Source organism: Vulpes lagopus, chromosome 8 (assembly GCF_018345385.1).
Source record: "Vulpes lagopus strain Blue_001 chromosome 8, ASM1834538v1, whole genome shotgun sequence".
NCBI lineage: Eukaryota > Metazoa > Chordata > Mammalia > Carnivora > Canidae > Vulpes > Vulpes lagopus.
In genome coordinates this window covers 130,636,802-130,660,293 of record NC_054831.1, presented here as the reverse complement: position 1 = coordinate 130,660,293, position 23,492 = coordinate 130,636,802, and the positions used below count along the sequence as shown (strand labels likewise).

Here is a 23,492-nt window from a genome sequence, read left to right as displayed (position 1 = left end):
GCTTAGCGGTTGGGCGCCTGCCTTTGGCCCAGGGCGTGATCCCGGGGTCCCGGGATCGAGTCCCACATCGGGCTCCCTGCATGGAGCCTGCTTCTCCCTCTGCCTATGTCTCTGCCTCTCTCTGTGTGTCTCCCGTGAATAAATACATAAAATCTTAAAAAAAAAAAAACTTAAAAAAAAAAGAAAAACAAACACAAGAGCTAACGAGTGTCTTTGGTCCTCAGGCCTACTCGAATCTGGTACTTTGCCAACTGCAGCCCGCGAGGTCTAATTCAGACACAGCCTCGCCGTCCCCTTCCCCTGGTTAAGACGTGAACACTCCCCGCTGGGGGGCAGCCAGAGACCCTCCTGACCTCGAGCTAGAGGAAGTGGGGGCTGCGGTGGGGCAGCATCAGACAGCTTGCACACTCCAAGCAAAGGCATCATGGGAGTTTATTTACAGAAAAGTCACAGCAACCAGGGCCCAGCAGGCTCCGGCCAGAAGACCCCAGGTATATACATATCTGACCCCTCAGCACCAGCGCCGTCCCCAGCCGAGCCCCTGCCAGAGGGACCCAGAGTCAGGCAGCGTGAAGGCAGTGGGCTCCGGTCCTCGTCAGGTGTCACAGGTCACCTGTGCAGTCCCTATGCCGGAGGAAGGACCTGCATCGGCCTTTAGTGCGGACTTCGAGGCGCGCGAGGACAGGCTGGACCCTGCAGGGCAGGCCACGGAGCACGGGACCCCCACAGGAGGCCCCTCCAGACCTGCCCAGGAGCTGGGCACGGAGCTGGTGTCCCAGGCCACGCCTGCCCATCATGTGGGGGGCTCCCCCAGTTTGCTGGTGGCACTTGTGATCCGCTTATTCTCTCGGAGGTTTCGAAGGCGGGCGTTGAGGCTGCCGATCTCCTCCACGTGGGCCTGGGGCACCCACCCCTTCTCGCCATCTGCCAGGCGGACCCCCTCCAGCCAGCCTAGGGGCACGCAGGCCAGGAGCAGCATCAGTGGCATCCAAGGGACACCAGGGCCAGCCTGCAAGGGAATGCCTAGGCCCTGACGCAAGCCTTGTCTGCACCCCTGGGCCCAAGGAGACCTCATCCCAGCATCCCAGCCCCAGGAAGGACCCTGCCCCTCGCAGCAGTCTTGTAGGTGAACTCCTGACCTGTTTTTCCCGGCACCCTCTAAGAAGGGTGTTTCCCACTCTCCCCTGTCAGTCACTGAATCTTTCCCAGAGCAGGAAGTTCCTCCTCTGGTCTAACTTGATTCCTACATGCTGTGGTTGATCAACACTTGCGTAATCTTTTCTTGTGACATCTTAGCCACCTAGTTACCTCCTGCCTGCCCAAGACCCATGGGGGCGGGGGGTAGGGAGCGGGAGCCTGCCCAGGAGGCTCCTCTCACCGTCGCTGGTTCGGGTCCTCACTGCCAGGATGTCAGTCTTCTCCAGAGTCAGCTCGTCTGGCTGCAGAGCCTTGTATGTCCGGACACACTGCACCTGGGGGCGGTCTGACAGCCCAGGGGAGAGCGGGGGGGGGGGGGGTAATGGGGGGTGTGGAGGGGGAGGAGAAGGAAGTAAAGGGGTAGGAGGGTGGCTGCTGCTGCTGCTTAATTTTCTCTGCGCCTCCCTCGGCCCACCCTGGCCTCTCTCCTCTCTTGCCCTAAACACAAGCCCTGGGTGAATGCCGTCCCTCCCAGCTTGGGGGCTCTCACCTCCCCAGCTCAGTCCTGCACCCCGACGCTAACCTCCAAGCCAGTGTCCAGCCGCCCCCAGGCACCCCCCACAACAGAAATGGCCCCTTCCCGTGCTCCTGTCACTACTCCAGGACTTCCTCTAATCCATCCTGCTCAACTGGGACAAGACTTCCATCAGTCCCCCAGCTGTAACCCTCCCAGGGCTTCCCACTCCTCCGAATAAAATCCAAAGTCCTCCCCACATTGCCTCCTGGCTTAGCCTCCCCCCACCCCTACCCCTTGCTCCGGAAGCTCAGCAACACTGGCTGCCCTGCTGTTCCCCAAACACCCTGAGCTCCCTCCTGCCTCCGCGCCTTGGCACTGCCCGCCCTCCTTCCAGGAGTACTTTTGCCCAGATCTTTCCATGGCTGCCCCCTTCATCCTTCACAGGCCTTTCCTCTCTGGAGTGGGGTGGAGCTCACCCCACAGCCCCAACAGGACTCCTAGCCCAAGCCGGGGAAAACCACAGGCTTTGGGGCCAGACCTGGCTTGAATCCCAGCTCTGCTATCCCCTGGCTGGCTGACCTTGGGCAAGTTACTTAACACTCCTGAGCCTGTTTTTCCAGATGTGAATAAAAATGAGTCTACAGGCAGCCCGGGTGGCTCAGCGGTTTAGCGCCGCCTTCAGACCAAGGCATGATCCTGGAGCCCGGGATCGAGTCCCACGTGGGGCTCCCTACATGGAGCCTGCTTCTCCCTCTGCCTGTGTGTGTGTCTCTCTCTGTGTCTCTCATGAATAAATAAATAAAATCTTTTTTTTTTTAAAGGAGTCTACCTCACAGGGTTTTCATAAGGATTAAGTGAAATAAATGCATATAAAGCCTCTAACAACAAAAAAAGAAAAAAAAGAAAAAAAAAAAGCCCCTAACACTGGGCCTGACACATGGCAAGTACGAGTAGAAATGAGTTCCCTTCTCCCTTCCACAGCTTGGCCCTAGCCCCCCAGCTCAGAAACCCTTGACTGGTACCCAGGGTCCCTCTGACTGGGCAGCACTGGGGCATAGTGGCTACACTCACACCCCAGAGAGAAGCCTCTGTGTCAACGGAGCTGCTCCCTCACCCCCCACCCCAACCCCAGGGCCACTTGGGTTCCTGCCCTCTGCGACTGAGGCAAAGGGGGAGACAGCCCGGGGGCACCATGGCACCAGGCCTGGAGAAAAGGGGGATGTGGGCCTAGAGGCGGGTGGGGGAGGCAGGCTGCTACCTTGGCCCTCGCTGAAGATCTCCTTATCCTCCTGGGAGCTGGAGGGGCGCATGGCTGAGATCCACCGCTGCTTCTCACTTCTAGGGAGGGGAGGCGGAGTTGTCACAACGCGCAAAGTGCAATCTCCCCGGGCCACAGTGGTGAAACGGCTGGGAGAATTGGGTATGATGTCCAGACTCAGGATACCCCCCCACCCAGGGCCCACCCTACAGCCCTGTCCCCAAGCCGGGGCCCCACCCAGCTGTCTGCAGAAGAACAGAGCAGGCCCAGAAGCCCCTGGACGCCAGCTCCATCCGTGTCCTGCCTCATGCCACCCTCCTGCAGCCAGACTGGGAGGGCCTGTTGCCTGCCAAGGGGTCCCCTCGCCCCCCACCCTAGCCCCACTCACTCGGTCCGAGCCCTCAGCAGGAACTGGTGCTTCGCGTGTTGGCCATGGAGGAGCTGAAGGAGGAACACGTGGCCAGGGATGCCCTGGAGCTTCAGGCTCAGATCCTTCACCTGGAGCTCGGCCATCCTGGCGTGGACAAAGACGGCAAACTTCCCTAGCCTGTGGGGACCAGGGGAGGGGAGGTCAGCCTGGCTGTCCTCAGGCTCCCAACCCCACCCTCGGGACAGGTGAGTGCTGATCAGAAGGGTTGGCTGCCCCTCTGGCTCCCTCCCCAAGGAAACTTGGCTGCCCAAGGGCATCACCTCCCTAACAGCCATCGGAGTCCCACAAGGAATGGAGACAGCCACTCCTGCTGGTTCCCTGACCAAAGTAGAAGGTGACAAAAACTCGTCCCTATCCCCAGGGCGAGCTTTCAGGTTCTCTCTGAACCACCGCCCCCTCCCAGTCCCTGTTCTCAACAGCCAACGGGGAGCCCTCCCCACTGGATGAGAGAGACCCTTGCTGCTTACTGTCTGACTCTCTAACTGGTATGGAAGGAGAGCTCTGTCTCTCCTTTGCCATCCTCCCCAGGGCTTGACACCGCCTGGCCCATAATTCGGGTTCAATAAACACTTGCAGGAAGGATGGGTAGGTGGGTGGGTCAAGGATGTCCCACAGATTCCTTCTCAACCTGTCTAAGCAGAAGTCAGTAATTCCCACTCCAGACAGGATCCCCTCACAGTGCCCGTTCTGGGGAAGACTTCCTGAAGGTGCCCAGGAGGAAACTCAGCCATCGTTCCGGCCTCCTCCCTCCCTCTCCATACACAGCCAGCCAGCAGCTCCATCCTACAAACTCCCTGTCGTCCCTGGAGTCTGCTTCCCACAAGCCCCGAACACTTCAGGAGCACCTACTCTCACCTGGGCAACTGCAATAGCATCTGGTCTCTCCCCTTCCAGTCCATCCTCCAAACTAGACAGGAGTAAAATGTCACTCGTCTGCCTAACTCCCCATGCTCCCCATGGCCCCCAGAAAGCCCAGCCTCGGTACCATGACTTTCAACCACCCAACTTCCTTCTCTGCCCTTCCCTCTACAAATCCAACCATATTAGGCTCCATCATCCCCCAAACACACTCTGCTGTTGTATCCTACTGTGACTTCGCTATATCCTCCCAAACTCCAAATTATCCTTCAAAACTGAGCTCAAATGTCCCTTCCTATTTGAAGCTTTACTGATGGGGCAGCCCCGGTGGTGCAGCGGTTTAGCGCCGCCTGCAGCCTATGGCGTGATCCTGAAGACCCGGGATCCAGTCCCACGTCAGGCTCTCTTGAATGGTGCCTGCTTCTCCCTCTGCCTGTGTCTCTGCCTCTCTCTCTCTCTCTCTCTCTATGAATAAATAAATAAAAATCTTTTAAAAAATGAAGCTTTATTGATCCTCATACCAGGGAATACTACAGTAGGAGAGCACCTTTCCATCAAAACCCTGACCACGTGGTTATCAGGATGTATTTTTATTGTTCTGAGAGCACCTATGGGCACCCATCAGAGCCCTAGCACCCATCGGGGCCCGGTAGAGAATAGCAGTTCAGGGACACTTTAGTGAATGAAGGAATAAATCAGGAATGAACCCTTCCCATAGTATAAGAAGCCCATTCTTCACCACGTCCAGCCTTAAGGCTTACCTACTCAGAAAGTCTTCCCCCTCATCCCAAACTGATAATAGTTACAGCTAATAGTGACTGGGTGTTCAGTGTGTGCCAGGCACTGTGCTAAGCTCTTTCCATGTATTATTATCAGACTGAGTCTCCCTACATGATAGTCTCTATCTTACAGATGGAAGATAGGATAATACAGTGGTTAAGAGCCTGGGATCAGACATCAGACAGAACCGGCCTCCTGGCTTCTGCACTTGCTAGATCCGTGATCTTGAGAATAACGAGGGAGCCTACTGTCCAGGGAGATATTTAGAAGAATGAAGAGAATAATCCACACGGCATGCCTGGCACAGAATAGGCGCTCAGTAAATGTTGGCCACTAGCCTTATGAGTCAGGGCGGAGCCGGGACTCCCAGATTGTGCTCTTGATCTCTGCTCTATTTGGCTAAGGCTCAGACCAGCATCAAGCCCTCTGCATACTGTCCAGCCCTTGGTTCTCAGGTCTGGAAAATGGACTAGCCTCACACCTCTGCCTTCTCTGGGGGAGCCTGTGAAGCTCAGGGTGCCCCAGCAGCACAGTCCGGCACAAACAGGGGCTCTCGGGGCCAGTGATGGACCGTTTGTGAGCTCCATGGTGGAGAAGAAGGGACCTGACTCCCATCTACTCCCCCCCCACCCTGCCCAGACTCACTCCTTCCGCCGGGAGAGCAGCAAGCAGTCATTGAAAAGGTGCAGGTAGACGGCCTTGCTGGACAGCTTCAGCTTGGCGGGGGGCGCTGCGGGCAGTGGGGCCAGCTCCACCAGTTCCCCATGCCGAACCAGCCAGCGGGCCTGCGAGATGAGGGGGAAGATCTGGAAGGATGGAGGAGGCAAAGGGGAGGGCAGGTCAGGCCTGGGACAGCAGGGCAGAGAGCACAGACCCAGGGCAGGGGGGGGGGGAGTGGTCGGGGATGGGCTGAGAGGAGCTGGCCTGCGGTGCCCAGGGAAGGAGGGAACAAGCTGCCCCTTTGTGGATCCCATCCTGCCAGCTGCAGGCATGCACCTTGCCCTCAAAGTGGATCTTCTTGCTCAGGTGGATGAGCTCCTCTGTCCTCTTCATGGACTGCACGCTGGCGTTGCATTCTTGCACCAGCTGGGGAGGCCGTGGGTGGGTCACCTCCTGCAGCCCCCCAACCCCAGCTCACAGAGCCTAGCCTCAGGCTCCCACCTGGGGCTCATTTGGAGATATGTCAGGGTTCTGGGGAGGCCCCGGGGAGCTGAGCTCACCTCCTTGAGGGCATCGAAGGCCTTGGTGGCCACATCTTCGTCTTCAGAGCCCTGTGCTGTCCGCTTCAGGATGTTCTGGAGGGTGAGGTCAGTGCAATGAGGCAGGCCGAGCCCTCCACCCATCACCCTGCCCACCCATGGATACTCAGAAGGGGCTGTGGAGGGCACAGCACCATTTCCCTCGTGCAGCCCTCACTGCAGCCCGGTGCCCTCCAGGTACCTCCACCAGCATCTTGAGGCGGGTGATCCTCTGAAATGGCAAGATAAGGAAGGAGGTGAGGGGCAGACGTTGGCATACAGGAGACTCCTCCAGGCGAGCCAGGATGCCAGGGAACTTGGGGTTTTCCAGACTGGAAGATGGGGAAGAGCCTGGGGTCACAGATGGGTTTGTAGATCCCATGAACTGCCAGGATTCATGACCCCAGCCACCCTCTTGGTTTTCTGGGTGCCTTCTCAGTACATCCTCCTTGCCCCTTGGGGTTGGGTCTAACCCTATGCTGGTCAGAGAGCCCTGTTCAGGAACCATTCCCCTCCCAGGTCACCCTTCTTCACCCAGTCCTCTGTGCCCACTCCCGCCTAAGCCTCCTTTATCCTCCCCTCCCCTTCAGAGCCTCCAGCCCTACAGCAGGCGCTGGTAGGTGCGCTCCTGGTAGGCCTGGTTGGTGACGTAGGGCAGGTACACTCGGCGGAAGGCTGGACAGTGGTGCAACACAATGTCACACACGCTGAAACGCAGGACATCTGCCTCTAGCCGCTGCTCCAGGTCCTGCAGGAACCTGAGGGGTCCAGCGAGGGGTCAGGGTCAGGGCCAAGCAGAGACCCCAGACCTGGGAGACCCGCCAATCACAGGCCTTGTCCCCGCCCCCCTGCACCTGCCGCTCCCTCACCTCTCGCTGGTGCTCTTGACCTCGGGCAGTTTGGAGAACAGCCACTGCTTGTCCTGCACCCCCAGACATTCGCTCAGCTCAGCAGAGCCCAAGAAGTGGCCCACGGCCACGGACAGGCTGTGGATGTATGAGGCCTCGGATGTGATCAGCTCAAACTTGGCCTGAGTGAGGGTGGACGCGGGGTTGAAGAGGGCCGTACCGGCCCACCCCGGACACTGTGGCCTCGCTGGCCACCCGCCCTCCCGACCCGGTCACTCCTCCCCTCCCCCTGCTGCCCAAGCCCTGGACACCACACCCCCTCGTCCGCCCCCTTCTCTGGCCCCACCTCCGATGGCCTGGTGCCTGGCGGGTCTAGGGGACCACGTCCGGCCGCGCGCAACTGTTCAAGCTCAGCTGAAGACCTTGCTTGAGCCTCTAGCTCCACCCGCACCCCCAGCGCCCTCGGTCCCTCGCCCACCTCGCGTTTTCTCTCCGCAGGGCTCGCGGGCTCCGTGTCCTCGCGGACCCAGCCTGACCCCGCCCCGGGCCCGCCCCCGTCCAGCCGCAGCCGGCGCCTTGCGCCGCACCCTCCCGTCCCCCTAGCAGCCACCCCACCTTGCCAGGTCCCGGCACCCACCTTCCGCAGAGACGGCCCCGCTCTCCCGGCGGGGTCCCACGCCCACCTCCGGGGATGGGAGGTCCCTTGGCCCCGCCCCGAGGCCCCGCCCTCCCCGCGGGGTCCCACGCCCACCCCCGGGGATGGGAGGTCCCTTGGCCCCGCCCCTCGAGGCCCCGCCCCCAGGCCCCGCCCCTCGAGGCCCCGCCCTCCCGCGGGGTCCCACGCCCACCTCCGGGGATGGGAGGTCCCTTGGCCCCGCCCCGAGGCCCCGCCCCTCGAGGCCCCGCCCTCCCCGCGGGGTCCCACGCCCACCCCCGGGGATGGGAGGTCCCTTGGCCCCGCCCCCTCGAGGCCCCGCCCCCTCGAGGCCCCGCCCTCCCGCGGGGTCCCACGCCCACCCCGGGGATGGGAGGTCCCTTGGCCCCGCCCCTCGAGGCCCCGCCCCGCCCCGCGGCCCCCCCCCGCCCACCTCCTGCAGCTTGCAGTCGCGCAGGCTCAGCGTGGCCAGGACGCCGCTGCCGCGCACGTCGGGGATGTCCTGCCACAGCGAGAAGGTGGAGCCTCGCGCCGAGCGCTGCGCCCGGAAGGAGCTGCTCGGGGAGAGGTTGGCGCGCGGCGGCCCGGGCCCCTCCTCCGCGCCCTCCGCCTCGTCCCCCGGGCCCTCCTCCTCGCGCTGCTGCCGCCGCAGTTCGCGGGCGCTGGCCACGTCGCTGTATTCCTGGTAGAGGACCGCTGGGCGGGGAGAGGGGCGGGGAGGGCGTGGGCGCCGCGGCCAGGCTCCGCGAGAGCCCGCCCCCTGACCGAGCCGTCGGGCGGAGGCGCGGGGAGCGGGAGCGCGACCCCCTCGTGCACGCACCCCCACTCCCGCTCCCTGCAGAGGCGCGGCTGGCGCTCCCACTGCGCGCTGGCTACTGTGCTGGCCCGCGAGGCTCAGCTCTCTCTCTCGCTCTCTCTCGCTCTCTCTCTCGCTCTCTCTCGCTCTCGCCCCCAGCCCCTTCCTCCCACGTACTGTTAAGGAGAAACCGAGACTGGCGCCGCTCGCTGGCGCTCCCGGAGTCCAGCGCCTGCTCCTCCTGCGTGTCCAGCCTACGGAAGGGGCAGCGTCAGGGCCCCTCTTCGCCCGCACCACCCCCCCCCGCTCCTCCTCCGACGACTGCGGGGTGGGAGACAGTACCTGGGCTCCGGCCAGCCGCTCTGGCCCGTGCTCGGGTCAACAGGCGCCGGCGTCGCCAAGCCGTCCAGCCTCATCTCTCCGCGGCGCCACTCCCTTCCAGATGCTTTTCCTGGAGAGGGTGAGAGTTGAGGGTGGGTGGCTCCCAGAATGATGCTGGGCACTGGGGTGCCACACTGCAGCTGACCAGCACCCAGTCTCAGGGGTGGGTCGTGCCCCATGGTGCATCTGGCGGGTGGCCTGCTCTTAGGGTCCCCCGGGGAGAAGCTGGTACCTTCCCGAGCTATGCCAGTGCCGGACCCCGGGGTCAGCACCCTGGCTGCTGAGTTCCGCCCCAGGCGCAGGGAAGAGTGCAGCCGGGTCATCAGCTCAGAGGCTGAGAAGCGCCTCCGCTCAGGCCCCTCCAGGCCGACTCGGGAGGGCGCAGACAGCTCCAGGGCCCTGGGCTCCTCTGTGCTCAGGGCCTGCTCTGTTGCCTGGCCAGGCTCCAGGAAGACAGTGTGGGCTTCAGCGCTGCCAGGGAGCTCTTCCCGCTGATAGACCCGCATCTTGCGCCCTATGGGGACGTGGGGTGAGAGCAGAGGCTGGCATGCATCCACTGGGCGCCCTCCCCACTCCTCCCTGCTCCCCACATGCCTGTGGCCCTGGGCATCTGAGGGAAAGGTCAGTGTTTTTGCCAGGATCTGGTCCCCACCCCCCACCCCCAATGGGATCAACAAGAGGGGCAGTAGAGAGAGCACAGTGCCTGGCTGCAGTGGGCAAAGGGCCAAGGAGCCCAGGACAGCCACTCATTTGCTGTATAACCTCCAAGTCACTTGTCCTCTTTGAGCTCAGGTTCTCTTATCACTAAAATCTACCACTTGTTCTGCTTGTTTGGGGGAATCCTGGGGCTTAAGAGTCTTAAAAGAGCGACCCAACTTCTCCCCTATCTGCCCCACTGGGCCACCACCCCCCCACCCAGAGTGACTCACAGGCTGACTTCTTCTCTGAGCCATGACTGGCCCGGCGCTGTGGCTGTGGGTGCTGGGGACTCCAGGGTCCCTCCAGAGCTGGGGGCTGGGCACTAGGACAGTGTGGCCAGCTGCCAGCCCTGCTGGGCCGCATCCCCCCACTGGTGCAGATCTCGGTGTCTGGGACTCTCGGGGATGGTGGCCATAGCAGCCCTTGGAGAGGAGGAGGGGTCCCCAGGGACCAGCGGCTGCCAGGAGCCCGCAGCTCCTCTGGGGTGACAGGGAAGAGATCCAGACACAGAGGACTCGGAGGCTGCAGGGTGGGCAACTCTGCAAAGGACAGACTCTCCTGCTGGCACACAGCTACTGGGCGGCGGGCAGTGCCACGTGGCCCAGCCAGGTGGGACTGGAGGGTGGCAGGTGGCCCACAGTCCATTCCTCCTTTGCTCTGCCACCCACCTGGGCCTGCAGGAGAAAAGGTATGAGAGGCAGACACGGAACAGCAGGGCTGGCCAGCAAGCCATCTTTGACTTGGAGGCCTGGACCAACTCTTGTGTACACGTATGTACAACATCTGTACGAGCACACTTACACACCTAATTGCACCGTAATAGCTAACACTTAGGGGCACCTGGGTGGCTCAGTAGTTGAGTTCAGGTCGTGATCCCGGGGTCCTGGGACCGAGTCCCACATCAGGCTCCCTGTGGGGAGCCTGCTTCTCCCTCTGCCTATGTCTCTGCCTCTCTCTGTGTGTGTCTCTCATGAATAAATACATAATATCTTAAAAAAAAAAAAAAAAAAAAAAACACTGGGCAGCCCCGGTGGCTCAGTGGTTTAGTGCTGCCTTCGGCCCAGGGCCTGATCCTGGAGACCAGGGATCGAGTCCCACGTTGGGCTCCCTGCGTGGAGCCTGCTTCTCTTCTCCATCTCTCTCACTCTCTCTGTCTCGAATAAATAAATAAAATCTTAAAAAAAAAATACACTTACTTGGCACTTACTGAATGGCAGGCCAAGTACTTTCTATATATTATTTCATTTAATCCTCCCAACCCTGAGTTGATGCCACTTTTTAATCCCCATTTTATAGGTGAGGAAGGTGAGACATACGGGGGAGCCAAGATTCAAGCCGAGGCAGTCTGGCTTCTGAGTCTGCGCTTTAACCACCTCGTGCATTTTTAACTCACTGACCTATGACCAGACACACATACATACACTGTCACACAATCCACGTATGTTCCATGTACCTGCACACACGTTCTCTTCCGAGTACACACATGGACGTACACGCTTTCATAGGTACACTCAGACACTTCCAATTCACAGGCTCACGCATTCACACACTTTTTACACAACTACATATATTCACACTCTCTCATATGCACATACACGCGGACCCATCAGATGTTTATGTACCCACTCAAGCTTTCTCCTGCTCCTGTCTGCACGCACACACCGAGGTACAAACACACAGGCCCAGAAGTCCTTGCTTTGGTGTTACCCAACCTCCTCTCCCAGGCCCAGAGCAGCAGCCCTCAGCGCTGAGTGGTGCCCACACCCTGCCAAGCTGGCTGGGAGGGTCACAGACTGGCAGGCGGGCCACCACCCAGATCTGGCTGGGCCCTCCCGGGACAAGGGCAGGGAGATGTCCTGGCTCCCCAGCCTGGGGCGAGAGAGGGGCTCTTCCCTGCCCCAGCTCCCAGCCCCGGGGTCAGCTTGACTAGGTCCTCTCCGGGCAGGAAGTCATCCCCAAGGAGTCTGCTGGAGCCTCAGGACAGGCCTAATGATAGAGGGATCTGAGCCCCCACAGCCCTTCCCCTGGGGCCCTCCCCTGGCCGCCCTCCTGCACCCCTCACCTCTCCAGCTGAAGGCCGCTGCCGATGTTGTTCTGCTCCGGCAGGGGAAGCCCTCTCTCTGCCCAGCTGGCTGGGGAAGATCCCACCCAGACAAAGAGTTTGATTCATCAAACCCTGTGGTGAGGCAAGCGGGAGGGAGGGAGGGAGCACGCAGCGGGCTGGGCGGGGGCCTACCCTAGCCTGGCCTCACTGTGGGCAGGCAGGGCAGCGAGGACCCCCCCCCCAGAGGCTCCTCAGGCCAGAGGAGCAGTGCCCCGCCTGACAGGGCGAGGAGACCCAGGGGACAGAGACAGAGAGAGAGACCCAGAGACACAGAGCCCCCTTAGGGAACATCTCAGAACAGAGACCCCAAAACACTCAAACCCAGAAAACCACAGACTCTGAGACACTCAGGGACCCACAGAAACAGAGACACTGTAAATTTCACAGGCCAGATACTCAGAGACAGATGAGAAGCCCAGAAAAACCCAGGGAGACAGATGGACAAACGTTTTGTGGCCGGCAGGGTTGCCGGTCTAGTGAGGGAGCTAAAAATGAAAACAGTTACAATCTGGGTTGGCAGGAGCCAAGCCGGAGGAGCCATCAGTGCTGGGCTCAACTGGACCCGAGCATTCCAGGACGGCTGCCTGGAGGAAGTAATGACTAACTGTTCAGGCTGCAACACCCAGGGACCCAGTAAACATCGACTGGGAGAAAATCTTGACCTGAGAGGAACAGTGACAGCGTCAGTGACCGTGGGAGGGAGGGATGGAGGAGAGGACCCGGAGGGGGACCTTTCTACCTGCGCAGGCACCCAACAGCTCCTCTGCTCTCTTCAGCCCCTCCCTGGGGCGGGGTGGGGATGCTCCCAAGGGCCAGTTACCCTGCCGGGCCCTCCCCCGCAGGGACAGCTTTAGCGCGTACCTTAAACCTCTGTCCATCTGAGCACGTCTCTATCTCCTCATCTGATAAATAGGCTAGTCATAGCAGCTTTAAAGCACTAATACGAGAATTAATGATAGCACATGTAAGGCGCCTAGCACGCAGTGGGAGCTCTGTAGTCTATAGTCATTCAACGGAGTATTAGCCTTTCTCTAGCCAGGCAGGTGGCTTGGGCCATCACACAGATGGGGAAACTGAGTCACTGAGAATGAGCCCCACCCTTCTTTGAAGAAGCATGTGGAAGGAGACATGAGACCACTGCCTGCCCAAGAAGTCTCTTCCTCTCCAGGAATCTGCAACCCTCAACATGGAAATCCTACTTGCTTCAGTGGGGACGCATGTGCGAGAATACACACATGCCTCTGCTCCCTTGCATTCTGGGACATCCTCGCCCCTTGGATTCTAGAAGCCCCTGGAGCACACCTCCTCCCCCAACACACACACACACACACACACACACACACACACACCCTTCTGAGTTACAGGGATAAATGAACAAAAACATGGAGGCCTTGGGGCAGGAGCACCCCCTATTAAAGGCTTAGAGGAGAAGCCTGGGTGAATGTCGGGGGAAGGCGGTAGAAGGCTTTCTGGAGGGAGGAGGCTGGAGGCAGGTTCCTAGGGGGAAAGTCAGGAATGAGTCAACCTCCACCTCTGTTCAGACCAAAGAGCAACGGGAATGACCCCTCTAGCTTGGATACCCTCTAGCTTCCAAAGATGTGGCCCACTTAACCTCAGTGCTGGGGACCAAGGAGGGGTAGAGCTGTGTTCATATTGTGTGCAGCTCATCTCTGCTAGAGAGAGAAAAAAAAAGGAAAAGGAAAAAGCCTCAGGAAGAGAACTGGCCCCAAATAGCAGGGACATTCCCTGCCCCAGACATGACCACCGGATACTCTAGGGCCAAGGATCATTCTGGAACTCACAGGTGAAAACCTTTGCCAAGGTTCAAGTCGAGCGTTGACACTACCAGCTATGGGGCCTTAGGAGAGTCACAGCCTGTTCTTGGGCCTCAGTGTCCCCATCCGTGAAGTGGCACATAAGGTCCCTCCTGGCTGCCCCCTCTAGGAAACCTGTGTCATCTGCAAGCAGATAAGGATGGGCAGGGGCCCAGGAGGGTCCCATTCAGTGGACACTGCTAGTCACAGGGACAATGGGCCCACTTGGCAAGGCTGGCAGAGAGGGTCTCTGGGTACTACTATGGTTTAGGGAGAGCACCTCTGGCTTCCTGCGCCCAGGATTTCCCTGCCCCCTCCCTGATCCCCCTTGCCCCATGCCCAGAGAAGGAAGGCCCTGCCATGGCCCCTGTGCCCCTTAAGGGGCAAAGCTAAGTGGAAGGTCAAGACTGGAAAGGGGATCCAGGCCAAACAGGCTGTTGAACCCCAGGAGGCCATAAGTGGGTGGGAGCCAGGATCAGAGGCCAGGCAGGCAGCACAAAGGACTCACTCTGGGAAGACTGGCGGGAGGAGGATGGGACTGCTGGCAGCAGGGTGGGGCCCTACCTCAGCCAGGGAGCTCCGTCCGGCCTCCGACACGGTTCAGGGCTCCAGACCACCTGGGGGCTCTGGGGTTGTAGCCGGGTTCTCAGGGGGCGATGTCAGCATGGCCCCTGAGCCGGGCAGTGCAGGATCCCGGGTATTGTGTGGGGCAGGGAGGGGGGAGGCGAAGGCGGAGGGAACCTCGCAGGCGGGCAGGCGGCTGTCTCAACGTGCCTGCTCCCCGCCCCCCTTCCCCAGAACCGGTTTGGCCAGTCTGGGGTACAAGAGGGGGGCTGGAACAATGGGAGTCCTATGCCCAGGAGAGGCTCTGAAGGACCCCAGACCGATATCCTAAAGATGGGGGAAGCACTGCTCTTCCACGCTGGAAACAGGTCACCCCTCTTCTGAAGGGGTGAGATTGCTGGGGGAGGAGAGGCTTCACAGAGAACCTCCCAAGCCTTGGACTCCTCAGGGACCCTGAGAACGCTGCAGTTGGCTGACCCCTCTCTGAGCTGGCTACGGCACCTATAAAATGGGAATGCTCATCTCTATGGTGGGGGGATGGAAATCGCGAAGGACGGTAGTGTGGTGCATCCAGGACCTTCCCGGCAGGCCCTTCCAGCATCACTGCTCTCAGGAATGACCCAGCCTTGCCACCTCCAATGGCCTCCTCCACCAGGAAGCCTTCCCTGACTCTAGTCCACACCAAATGAGCCCTTACTAAACCAACAGCCCAAGTAGAAGCAGCCTCCAGTAAGGAAGCAGCAGCAAGCCTACAGTCTTCCCAAGCCCATGAGAGGGAAAGCTGTTCTCTTCCTAATGCTACCTGCCATTTATCTGAGCACTGCGTAATTGCCAGACACTTAGTATTAATATCACTATGTACGCAAATACCAATACTCACGTTGCTAGTAACTTATTGTACACTATGCGCCAGGCACTGTTGTGAGCACTCCACACCTGCTTACGGGTTTCCCCCACTACTCAAAAGTCGAGTGTTCCTACGAAAGCTTTCCTAAACCAAAAATGGCATAAAATAAAGCAGCAATGACCATTAGTGTATACGGAAGAATGTCTTTAGCACTCCCACACCCCAAAAATAAGCTCTCTCGGGCTTTGCTAATACTTTTGGATACATCTCACTAACAGATGCACAAAATAAATCTAGAAAAAGCACAGATGCTCCTGGACACAGTTCAAAGCTCTGGTGGCTTGATGCAAAGATGCTGAGTGCTGTGCCAGGGAAAAGCTTGGTGGGGCAAGCTCTCTACTCAGGGTGTGTGCTGCCTCTATACAGGATCACTGCAAAACAAACATTAAACGCTATTTTCATCTTTTTCCATAAAAGCAAAAATTCTTTTTAGATTTCTCCCGGTTAGTAGCGAAAACAGGTACTAATATAGTTCTTCAGTGAAAGCCACGGGGTGTAACACAAACTTTTGAAAAGCAGGGGATACGTACTCATTCAGTCTTCCGTCTCCTCCAGGACTCTGTTACTGCCCCCACTTATCAGATGAGGACATGAGGCTTGGACATGTTAAATCGGGAATTATCTCATTCAATCTCTCGTGAGCTCTGTGAAGTCTGTTTTACAGATATGAAACAGGTCCAAGGGATTAAAGGTCATACAGCTAATAGGGGACGGAACTAATATTCAAACCCAGGTCTCTGACTCAACCACCAACCTGTGTCCCTAACCACTGTCCAGGACTTCGTCACCAGGCTTTTGGGAGGATCTGGTGAAAAGTGTGTAAACATCCTTTGGGAGGTGTCTCAGCTCTCCTGACTAACCCTTTTACTATTATTCATACACTGCAGGCCTCTATGAGCATATGGGGCAGGTGTCCAGGGCCCAGATCCCAGTGAAGTCTCCCCCATTAACTGGGAACCTTTCAGTACTGAGTGATCGGGGTCCCTCCACTCCCTTGGCCTCCAGATCATCCCTACATAATAAAGAGACGCTGCGCTGCGTGTGTGGAAACCGGGTGTCCGTGGAGAGGTGGCACGCTGGGCAGGAGAGGGAGGTTTATTGCCAGCACTGCACATAGAGCAGGAGACGGGGACAGGGAGCGGGACGCAATGCAAGGCCGGTGGAATTCGGAGAGCTCTAATCCTCTTCCCAGTTCTGAGGCCGACCTTGGGGCCGCTGGCCAAGGTACTGCCCAAACCCCGGACCAGAAGCAGAGGACCCTAAATGTAGGAAGCATCTGGGGAACCTAGAGTTCTTGAAGGGCGGTCCCGCCTCGCTCGCCCCTGGTCCTGGGCTCTGGGGACGGCCCCCCTGCTGCAGAGGACGGAAAGCAGGGCTTGGGCAGGCTGAAAAGGCTGGTCCCCGAGAGCAGAGGGGGCTCCAGCGCGGGGGAAGGTGAGAGAAGGGGCGGGGCTTGGCGGGGGCGGGGCTTGGCGGGGGCGGGGCCAGGCAAGCCGGCCGATTCTCCTGGGAGAGGCCAGCGCAGATGGCGGGGCGCGAGGGGCGGAGCCAAGTCCTGGGGGCGTGGCCGGGGGCGGGGCCAGGGTCCGTTAGCCGAGCGGACCTGCAGCAGCGCCTCCCGGGAGTCCGCAGGCTCCCGCCTTATTTTGGAACTGAGGCACCAGCCAGGCGGGGAGGCGCACGGAGAACAGCACCTGCTGGAGGCAAGGGGGAGCCAAAGAGAGCAGGAGTCCCTCGGCTACCTCCATTTACGGAGCGCTTACTAAATGCAAGGCACCACTCTGAGCTTTCCGGGCTATTAATTCACTTAATCCTCGCAACAACGCTAGGAGGTGAGTACAGTTACTACCCCTGTTTTGCAGGCGAAGAGACTGAGGCGTAAAAAGCTGTTGTCATTTGCCCAAAGACACAGAGGTATCATTCGAAACCCGTAACAACACTAGGGCCCCTGGTAGAGGCAGGGCTGGAGGAAGGATCCTGAGCAAAGCCGGGGGGAGCCTGCCTTCCCTCTTTCCTCTAGGTCTGTTGCTTAAAGATAATAGTAATAGTGGTGCTATTGATTTATTGAGCACCTGCAATGTTCTGGACACTTGTGCGAGTGGTTGACATCCAATCTCCATAAGGCTCCTAGGAAGTAGATCCTACTCTAGAGCATACCCCCCCCCCCCCCCGTTTACAGCGGGTCGGCGGCAGCGCTTGAACTTGAACCCAGGCCTGTCGCACACACGAGGAGCTGAGCCTACCTCGAAGGTGCTGATGAAGCCCAGATGCACGGCCACCAGCTTCCAGTAGAAGAGGGTGAGGTTCCCCTGTGGGTCGCCAAAGGCCGCGTACCTGAGCGGAGGCTCCCCGCCCCGCCCCTGCAGCTGTACGCCCACCCCCCGCCCGCCCCCCCAGCTGAGACGCTGCGCAGACTCAACCTCCCCGCCCCCCCGCTGGCACCGCCCCACCCTCCGCCTCCAGATCCAGCACCCAGCACCCCGCCCCCCCGCCAGGCCCCGCTGGCCCGCAGGCTCTGCTCTCTGCCCGTTAGACAGGCCCAGACCCTCTGCCTCTACGCTCCCACTTGCCGGTCCCTGCGCCTGGAGGTGTGGGCGCAGGTGTGAGGCAGACAAAGCTGTACCAGTGTTCGTACTGGTCCATCAGGCGCATTAAGTCCAAGGTGAAAGCGAGGAGGAAAGCCTGCAGGGCCAGAGGGACTCCGAGGTCCTGTCTCCCAACTACCTCCACCTGGGTCCAAACCCAGGATGAGCCTGCACCCAGAATCCTAGCACTCTGTTTCTATTTCCCTATCTCTGACCCTGGAATTCAGCCTCCATTTCCCTATTCCTAAGCCACATTTCCTGGTCTCTGATCTCTATTTCCCCCCTCTGAGCCCGTATGCCCCTCCTTTGCCCCATGCTCACATTCACAATGACCAGAAGGTGGGCCATGGCCTCAAGCAAAAGCAGCCAGATTGCAATGCCCTGTGCCGGCTCCACCACTGGCCTCCAATATTCTCCCACGAATCTGTGGGTGTCCGGTCGGATCTCCGCCCAGTCGTTGTTGAGCATAGCAAACAGGGGTGCCAGAGCAAGGGTCCAAAGCCCCCTCACCATGACGAGGATGACTGCAGAGCTGGTGAATAGGTGAGGAAGGCAGGTGCAATTGGGGAAGTAGGACTCCTTCAAGCCTGTCACTGGGTTCTAGGCCATCTGTGGGCCCAGAGTGGCAACCCTGGACATGCACGCTCCTGTTTTTTTTTTTTTTTTTTTTTTTTTATGATAGTCACAGAGAGAGAGAGAGAGGCAGAGACACAGGCAGAGGGAGAAGCAGGCTCCATGCACCGGGAGCCCAACGTGGGATTCGATCCCGGGTCTCCAGGATCACGCCCTGGGCTAAAGGCAGGCGCCAAACCGCTGCGCCACCCAGGGATCCCGCACGCTCCTGTTTGAAGAGGCAACAGATGTGCCCCCTGGGGCCCAAGAAGCTGAGTGTCACGACTCTGGGGTGAGAGGAGCCCCCCATCTTTTTCTGCCTGCGCAGGGAGCTCTAGAAGTACCAGAATGAGGTCCCAATCATTTTTGTTTCTGCAGGGCTTTTCCCCCCAAGGGCCTGGCTAAGAGCCTGTGGATGGCTGGGTGCACAGATGGGAAGGTAAACAGAAATGGAAACAACAAATGGACACACTGTGGGAGAGGGATAGACTGATAGACGGGTGGGTAGTAGATGGACAGATGGATGGATAAACCAGACAGGCAAACAACTGGCAAATCTCTATAAGTGGGCGCACAAGTGGGTGAGTAGAAGGGCAGATGGGTAGGTAGATGGATGGATGGCTAAGTGGATGAGCAGATGAAAGCATGGTGGGATGACAGGACGGATGGATGAAGAGATAATGGGTAATGGATACTGTATTAGTTTATTCAATAACTGTTGACTAGGGCATCTGGGTGGCTCAGACAATTGAGTGTCTGATTCTTGGTTTTGGCTCACGTCATGATTTCAGGGTCGTGGGACCAAGCCCCACATCGGGTTCTGCACTCACTACAGGGTCTGCTTGAGACTCCCCCTTTCCCCCCACCCACTCTCTCTCTCTAAAATAAATCTTAAAAAAAAAAAAAGCCCTAGTAGTAACTGATTGCATACTATTCTACAGTGGATACTGGATGTGATATGGTGAACACCTGGAGGAGACCCAAACCCTGATGGAATTACAGTCTAGGGATCCCTGAGTGGCTCAGCGGTTTGGCACCTGCCTTTGGCCCAGGGCCTGATCCTGGACACCCGAGATCGAGTCCCATGTCAGGCTCCCTGCATGGAGCCTGCTTCTTCCTCTACCTGTGTCTCTGCCTCTCTCTCTCTCTCTCTCTCTCTCTCTCTGTGTGTGTGTGTGTCTCATGAATAAATAAAATATTTTTTTTTAAAAAGGAATTACAGTTTAGTTGGGGAAACAGACGTCAAACAAATAAGCACAAATATATAATTGCAAACAAGTCTTATGAAGGAATGATGCTAAGTAAGGAGAGAGTGGAGGGGCAGCACCCCACGGTGGTGGTGGTGGTGGTGGTGGTGGGGAGGAACAGTCGGTGCAAAGGCGGGGCCATTCTTTAGGGCACATGAGCTGCACTATTCTAGAGGGCACCACTCACATTCATCTTCTTACCTCACTGTTCCCTTTCTGCTTTTCTTCCTCCCACATCTATTTAACCTGGTGCATCCCATATGGGATTGCACAACCCAACAGAAGGGCTTGAGGAGGCCAATGCATGATGTGATTTGGGTTTTTGAAAGATCATCCTGAAAGCTGAAAATGAATTAAGTAGGGCAAATGCAGGAGCAGAGAGACGTTGGAAGACTACCACAGTGGTCCAGGTGAAACAATGTGGCTCAGACTAGGGGTGGGGATGGAAGCAGCAGTCGAGATGGAAAGAAGCAAACAGATTCAAGGTAAGTGATTAGGTGTTTGGAAGGGCTGGTGGGTGGCTGACGGATGGGTGAATGGAATGCTTCTCTCTTTCTTCCCTGTTACAAAGTTTCTCTTTGAGGCCCTAAATGTGCCCGGTGTTTAATCTCACCAAACCTTAATTCATCCTGATAGCAGCGGAGGGTGGGAAACTAACCCAGGAGGTATGGGAAGGAGCCAGATTTGGATCAGGAGCGATGGACTCCAAAGTCGGGGCTCTTCCCAACATGCCTTGTGGTCTCTGAGAACTCTAGGAAATGGAGTTCTGGGCCTGGCCAGCTGAGCTGGGCATCACCGCCTCTTCCTGGAAGCCACTGAGGTCCTAGTGGTGGGCCAAGGTGATGCGCTTGCACTTCCACGGCTCCAGGAAGGCCGTGGCTTAGAAGGACATGAAGATGCTGAAGAACACAGTCACCAGATAGTCAGAAACGTAGCCCAACTGCAAGGGAGGGAGAGAGGACATACTGTGTGGCCAGCACTGCTTTCCCTGCAGCCAGGTCCAGGTGTCCCAAACACCTACCCATTCCCTTGCTCTTGTCCCTGGCTCACCTTGCCATGGGGCAGATCTTGGAAATATTCCACATGGCACAGTGTTGCTGAGAGGGCACATGAGGAATGCACCCTCATGGCCTAGATCTTTTCCCTATAAGCAAAAGGAGCTCATCCTGGAAAGGTCTATTCTCAACCAGCCAGCTAATCCAGCCCACCCAGCCCATCTCCCTGCCCCCAGCTCCAGCTACTTATGGTGTGTTGGTGCCCAGGCAGATAAAAAGACCAAGGTGCCCAGAAGTGCAGCAGCCTTTTAGCTGTGCAAAAGCCTAAAGAGGTTAAAGTCCATAAGCCACCATCTCTGCACTTGACCCCAGCTCCCAGTCCTCACCCCCAATGCCAGACTCATCTAGCCAGAGTAGATGGCCACCTTCTCCCCAGGGTACTCTCATACAAGGTACAGGGCTTGGTACCTGTGCTAGCATCTCCAGCAGGTCCAGTATGAATACAGCAATCGGTGAGGGTCGGGGTCTGGGCGGTTCCAAGGGTCCCTAGGCAGAAGAAAGGAGGGAGGGCTGCAGGGAAGTCCCAGAATTCCTTCCTGATGCCCCAGGAGCAGGAGAGAGCTGAGGCTGCGTCCTCTCCTCTTCATGCAGTGGGAAGGCTGCAGTGTAGACTCCCCGGCCAGCAACGGCAATGGCCATCTTCCCGCAGACTGCCACCTGCCAGAGAGAATCCTGGCATCAGCTCCCCACTTAGGTCCCAGCTCCACCCTCCCAGGCAATTGTCTCGCCACCCCTGCCTCAGTGTGTTGAAGTAGGAGTCCTAGTAATCCCTGCCCAGGAATCGGTGAGCAGAGCCGGGGCAGGAGCCCTCTGCCCAGCGCCAGACCTAACACAGCGGGACTGCAGAGTCTCGTCTCAGTCTGGGGACCGAGGGCGGCGACCTTCCGGTTGCTATGATCAGAGAGCCCATCTGCCCACTAAGCTCAGCCTGCGCTGGGGTGTTCCAGCGGGTGAGCGTCCGAGGGGGACAGAGGAGGCGGGAATGGGGCACCGCGGGCCGCTAGGACACGGACTGCCCCCAGACCTAAAGTGGTGCCTCCCTGCGGGAGCCTGGGAGCACAGCGCCCGGCCCCTGCGCCGAAGGCCCCCGCCGCCTCCCGCAGCTCGCAGGGAGCTAGGAGGGGGGAGCTAGGAGCTGGTGCCGGGAGCTGGGAGCAGAGAGCGAGGAGCTGCGGGCTGTGCGCCGGGGAAAGCCCGGGCCCCTTGGCCATGGGTTGCTGCAGTCGCACCCACCCACGCACCGCAGCTGCTCCAACGAGCCGGCCGAGGCCAGGTGGGGTCAGGCCTGGGGGCCCAGAGCAGGGTCACCCACACCTGGCAATACTCCGCACCCCCGGCGACCCCTCCCGGGCCCTCCACGTGGAACCAGGTGCGCTCAGCTTGGCGAAGTCCACGGCGTGGGGCGGGGCAGGCCCGTGCTCCCGGGGACCAGGGTCTCCCAGTGGGCCAGAGCCCCGAGTCCCTTGCCTTGCGACTCCGGCTGGGGGTGACAGGTCCTGCTGCACGAGGGTCCTTTCCGCCTTCAAAAGCGCTTTGGGGGATCCCTGGGTGGCTCAGGGGATGCCTGCGTGGCTCAGCGGTTTAGCACCTGCCTTTGGTCTGGAGCGTGATCCTGGAGTCCTGGGATCGAGTCCCACGTCAGGCTCTCTGCATGGAGCCTGCTTCTCCCTCTGCCTGTGTGTGGCTCTGCCTCTATTTCTCTCTCTCTCTATCTGTGTCTCTCATGAATAAATAAACAAAATCTTACTTAAAAAAAAAAAAAGCCCAAAAGCACTTTGACGCACGTTTTCTCTTTTGAAGTTCAAACGAGGAAGGGAACTAGCACCCCACGTATGAACGTGGAGAGACTCCGAGTGGGCTGCGACCTCAAGCTGTGGCTGCTGTGTCCACTGTACAGGCCACCTCCATGGTGCAAGGCCCCTGGGCCGAGCGCTGGACACACTTTGTCCACTTAAGCATCCCAGCCCTTCTCCGGGGGTGACCCTACGGTAGAGCCCATTTTACAGATGAGGTGCGAAGTCGCTCCCGCAGGTCGCAGAGCTCGTTGGGGGATGGAGCTGGCGCCGCGCAGCCCAGGGCGCTGGTTCTTCCCGCTGGACTCCACGGCCTCCGCGGGGGTCACAGCAGCTCCTCCCGCAGGAGCTCAAGACTGTCCCACCGCGGGGCCGGTTAGGACCAGCTGCATCATCACCTCCCTCCTGGGCGGGGAGCAGGGGACTGGGCTTATCGGTCCCCCTGAAGCTGAAATTCAAGGAAATAGTTGCGCTGCCACAAGAGGGACTGGGTGAAGTTCCAGGTGGAACTGCCCGTTGCAAGAAATAGACCAGAGATGCCTGGGATTTAGGGGAGAGGGGATTTAAGGGAGGGACCGTGGGGCGGCTACTCCAGCCTCGTGATGTGGGGCAAGAGTCCTGTCTGGCCCAGGTCTCACCCAGGTGGGTCTTCCTGCGCAGAAAAGGTTGCCCCGGGAGTCTGAGGCATAAATGCTGATGCGGGAGCACGGACAGGGTCGTGGTCCAGGTGCCTGTTCTGGGTGCCATCGCCCTCCAGGGCGCCCCAGGACCGGAGTGAGGGGGTGGGGCTCCGGGTGCACTTGCAGGTGCCAGGAGCTCCTCCATTCCCCGCCCCAGCTGGGCTGCCCCTCCCTCTGCCCATCAGCCACCACCCCCAAGGGGGAATATGCAGGGCAACTGCCACCTCGCTGTCCTCCCATCTGCGACCCGACCGGTCTCCCTCCTCTCCAGCCGCTCTCAGCCCAACAAGGGCCACCTCTACGGGAAGGCAAGGACGAAGGCAATAGCCAGTGTTTACTGTGCCCTTCACTTGCTGCCTCCTGCGGCGCTGAACATTCTACACACATTTACTTACAACTCAAAAGAAGAAAGGGGGTGTTGCTCTTGTCTTCATTTTACAGACGAACACACAGGAATTAAAGTGAATGGTCCGAGGTTCTAGCTCTCCTTCACCTTCCTCCTGCCCCCCCCCCCAATCATCCTTGCTCCCGGGA

At 58.9% G+C, this 23,492-nt stretch overlaps 2 protein-coding genes across 6 annotated transcripts; both read right to left on the bottom strand.

Moving 5' to 3' along the window:
• Positions 1–419: 419 nt before the first annotated feature.
• On the bottom strand, positions 420–22,133 carry ARHGEF19 (Rho guanine nucleotide exchange factor 19). Of its 4 annotated transcripts, XM_041768261.1 has the most exons (17): positions 20,894–22,133; positions 20,089–20,370; positions 9,828–10,271; positions 9,131–9,412; positions 8,860–8,968; positions 8,695–8,771; positions 8,155–8,417; positions 7,088–7,248; positions 6,824–6,976; positions 6,421–6,550; positions 6,201–6,275; positions 5,977–6,066; positions 5,626–5,786; positions 3,301–3,459; positions 2,913–2,992; positions 1,379–1,483; positions 420–951 (listed from the first exon to the last, which is right to left on the bottom strand). In XM_041768261.1, exons 3-17 carry the CDS (start codon positions 10,240–10,242, stop codon positions 794–796), a joined length of 2,418 nt encoding a protein of 805 aa, XP_041624195.1. In that variant the 5' UTR covers positions 10,243–10,271; positions 20,089–20,370; positions 20,894–22,133; the 3' UTR covers positions 420–793. The 4 variants fall into 4 exon arrangements, with proteins under 4 accessions (XP_041624195.1, XP_041624196.1, XP_041624197.1 ...); XM_041768262.1 differs by lacking the exons at positions 20,089–20,370; positions 20,894–22,133 and adding an exon at positions 14,080–15,639; XM_041768263.1 differs by lacking the exons at positions 20,089–20,370; positions 20,894–22,133 and adding an exon at positions 13,504–14,046.
• On the bottom strand, positions 16,554–18,223 carry LOC121498177 (anoctamin-7-like). 2 transcript variants are annotated; one of them, XM_041768269.1, is made up of 3 exons: positions 17,893–18,223; positions 17,230–17,295; positions 16,554–16,683 (listed from the first exon to the last, which is right to left on the bottom strand). In XM_041768269.1, exons 1-3 carry the CDS (start codon positions 18,082–18,084, stop codon positions 16,576–16,578), a joined length of 366 nt encoding a protein of 121 aa, XP_041624203.1. In that variant the 5' UTR covers positions 18,085–18,223; the 3' UTR covers positions 16,554–16,575. The 2 variants fall into 2 exon arrangements, with proteins under 2 accessions (XP_041624203.1, XP_041624204.1); XM_041768270.1 differs by having other exon boundaries at positions 16,554–16,680.
• Positions 22,134–23,492: the final 1,359 nt, after the last annotated feature.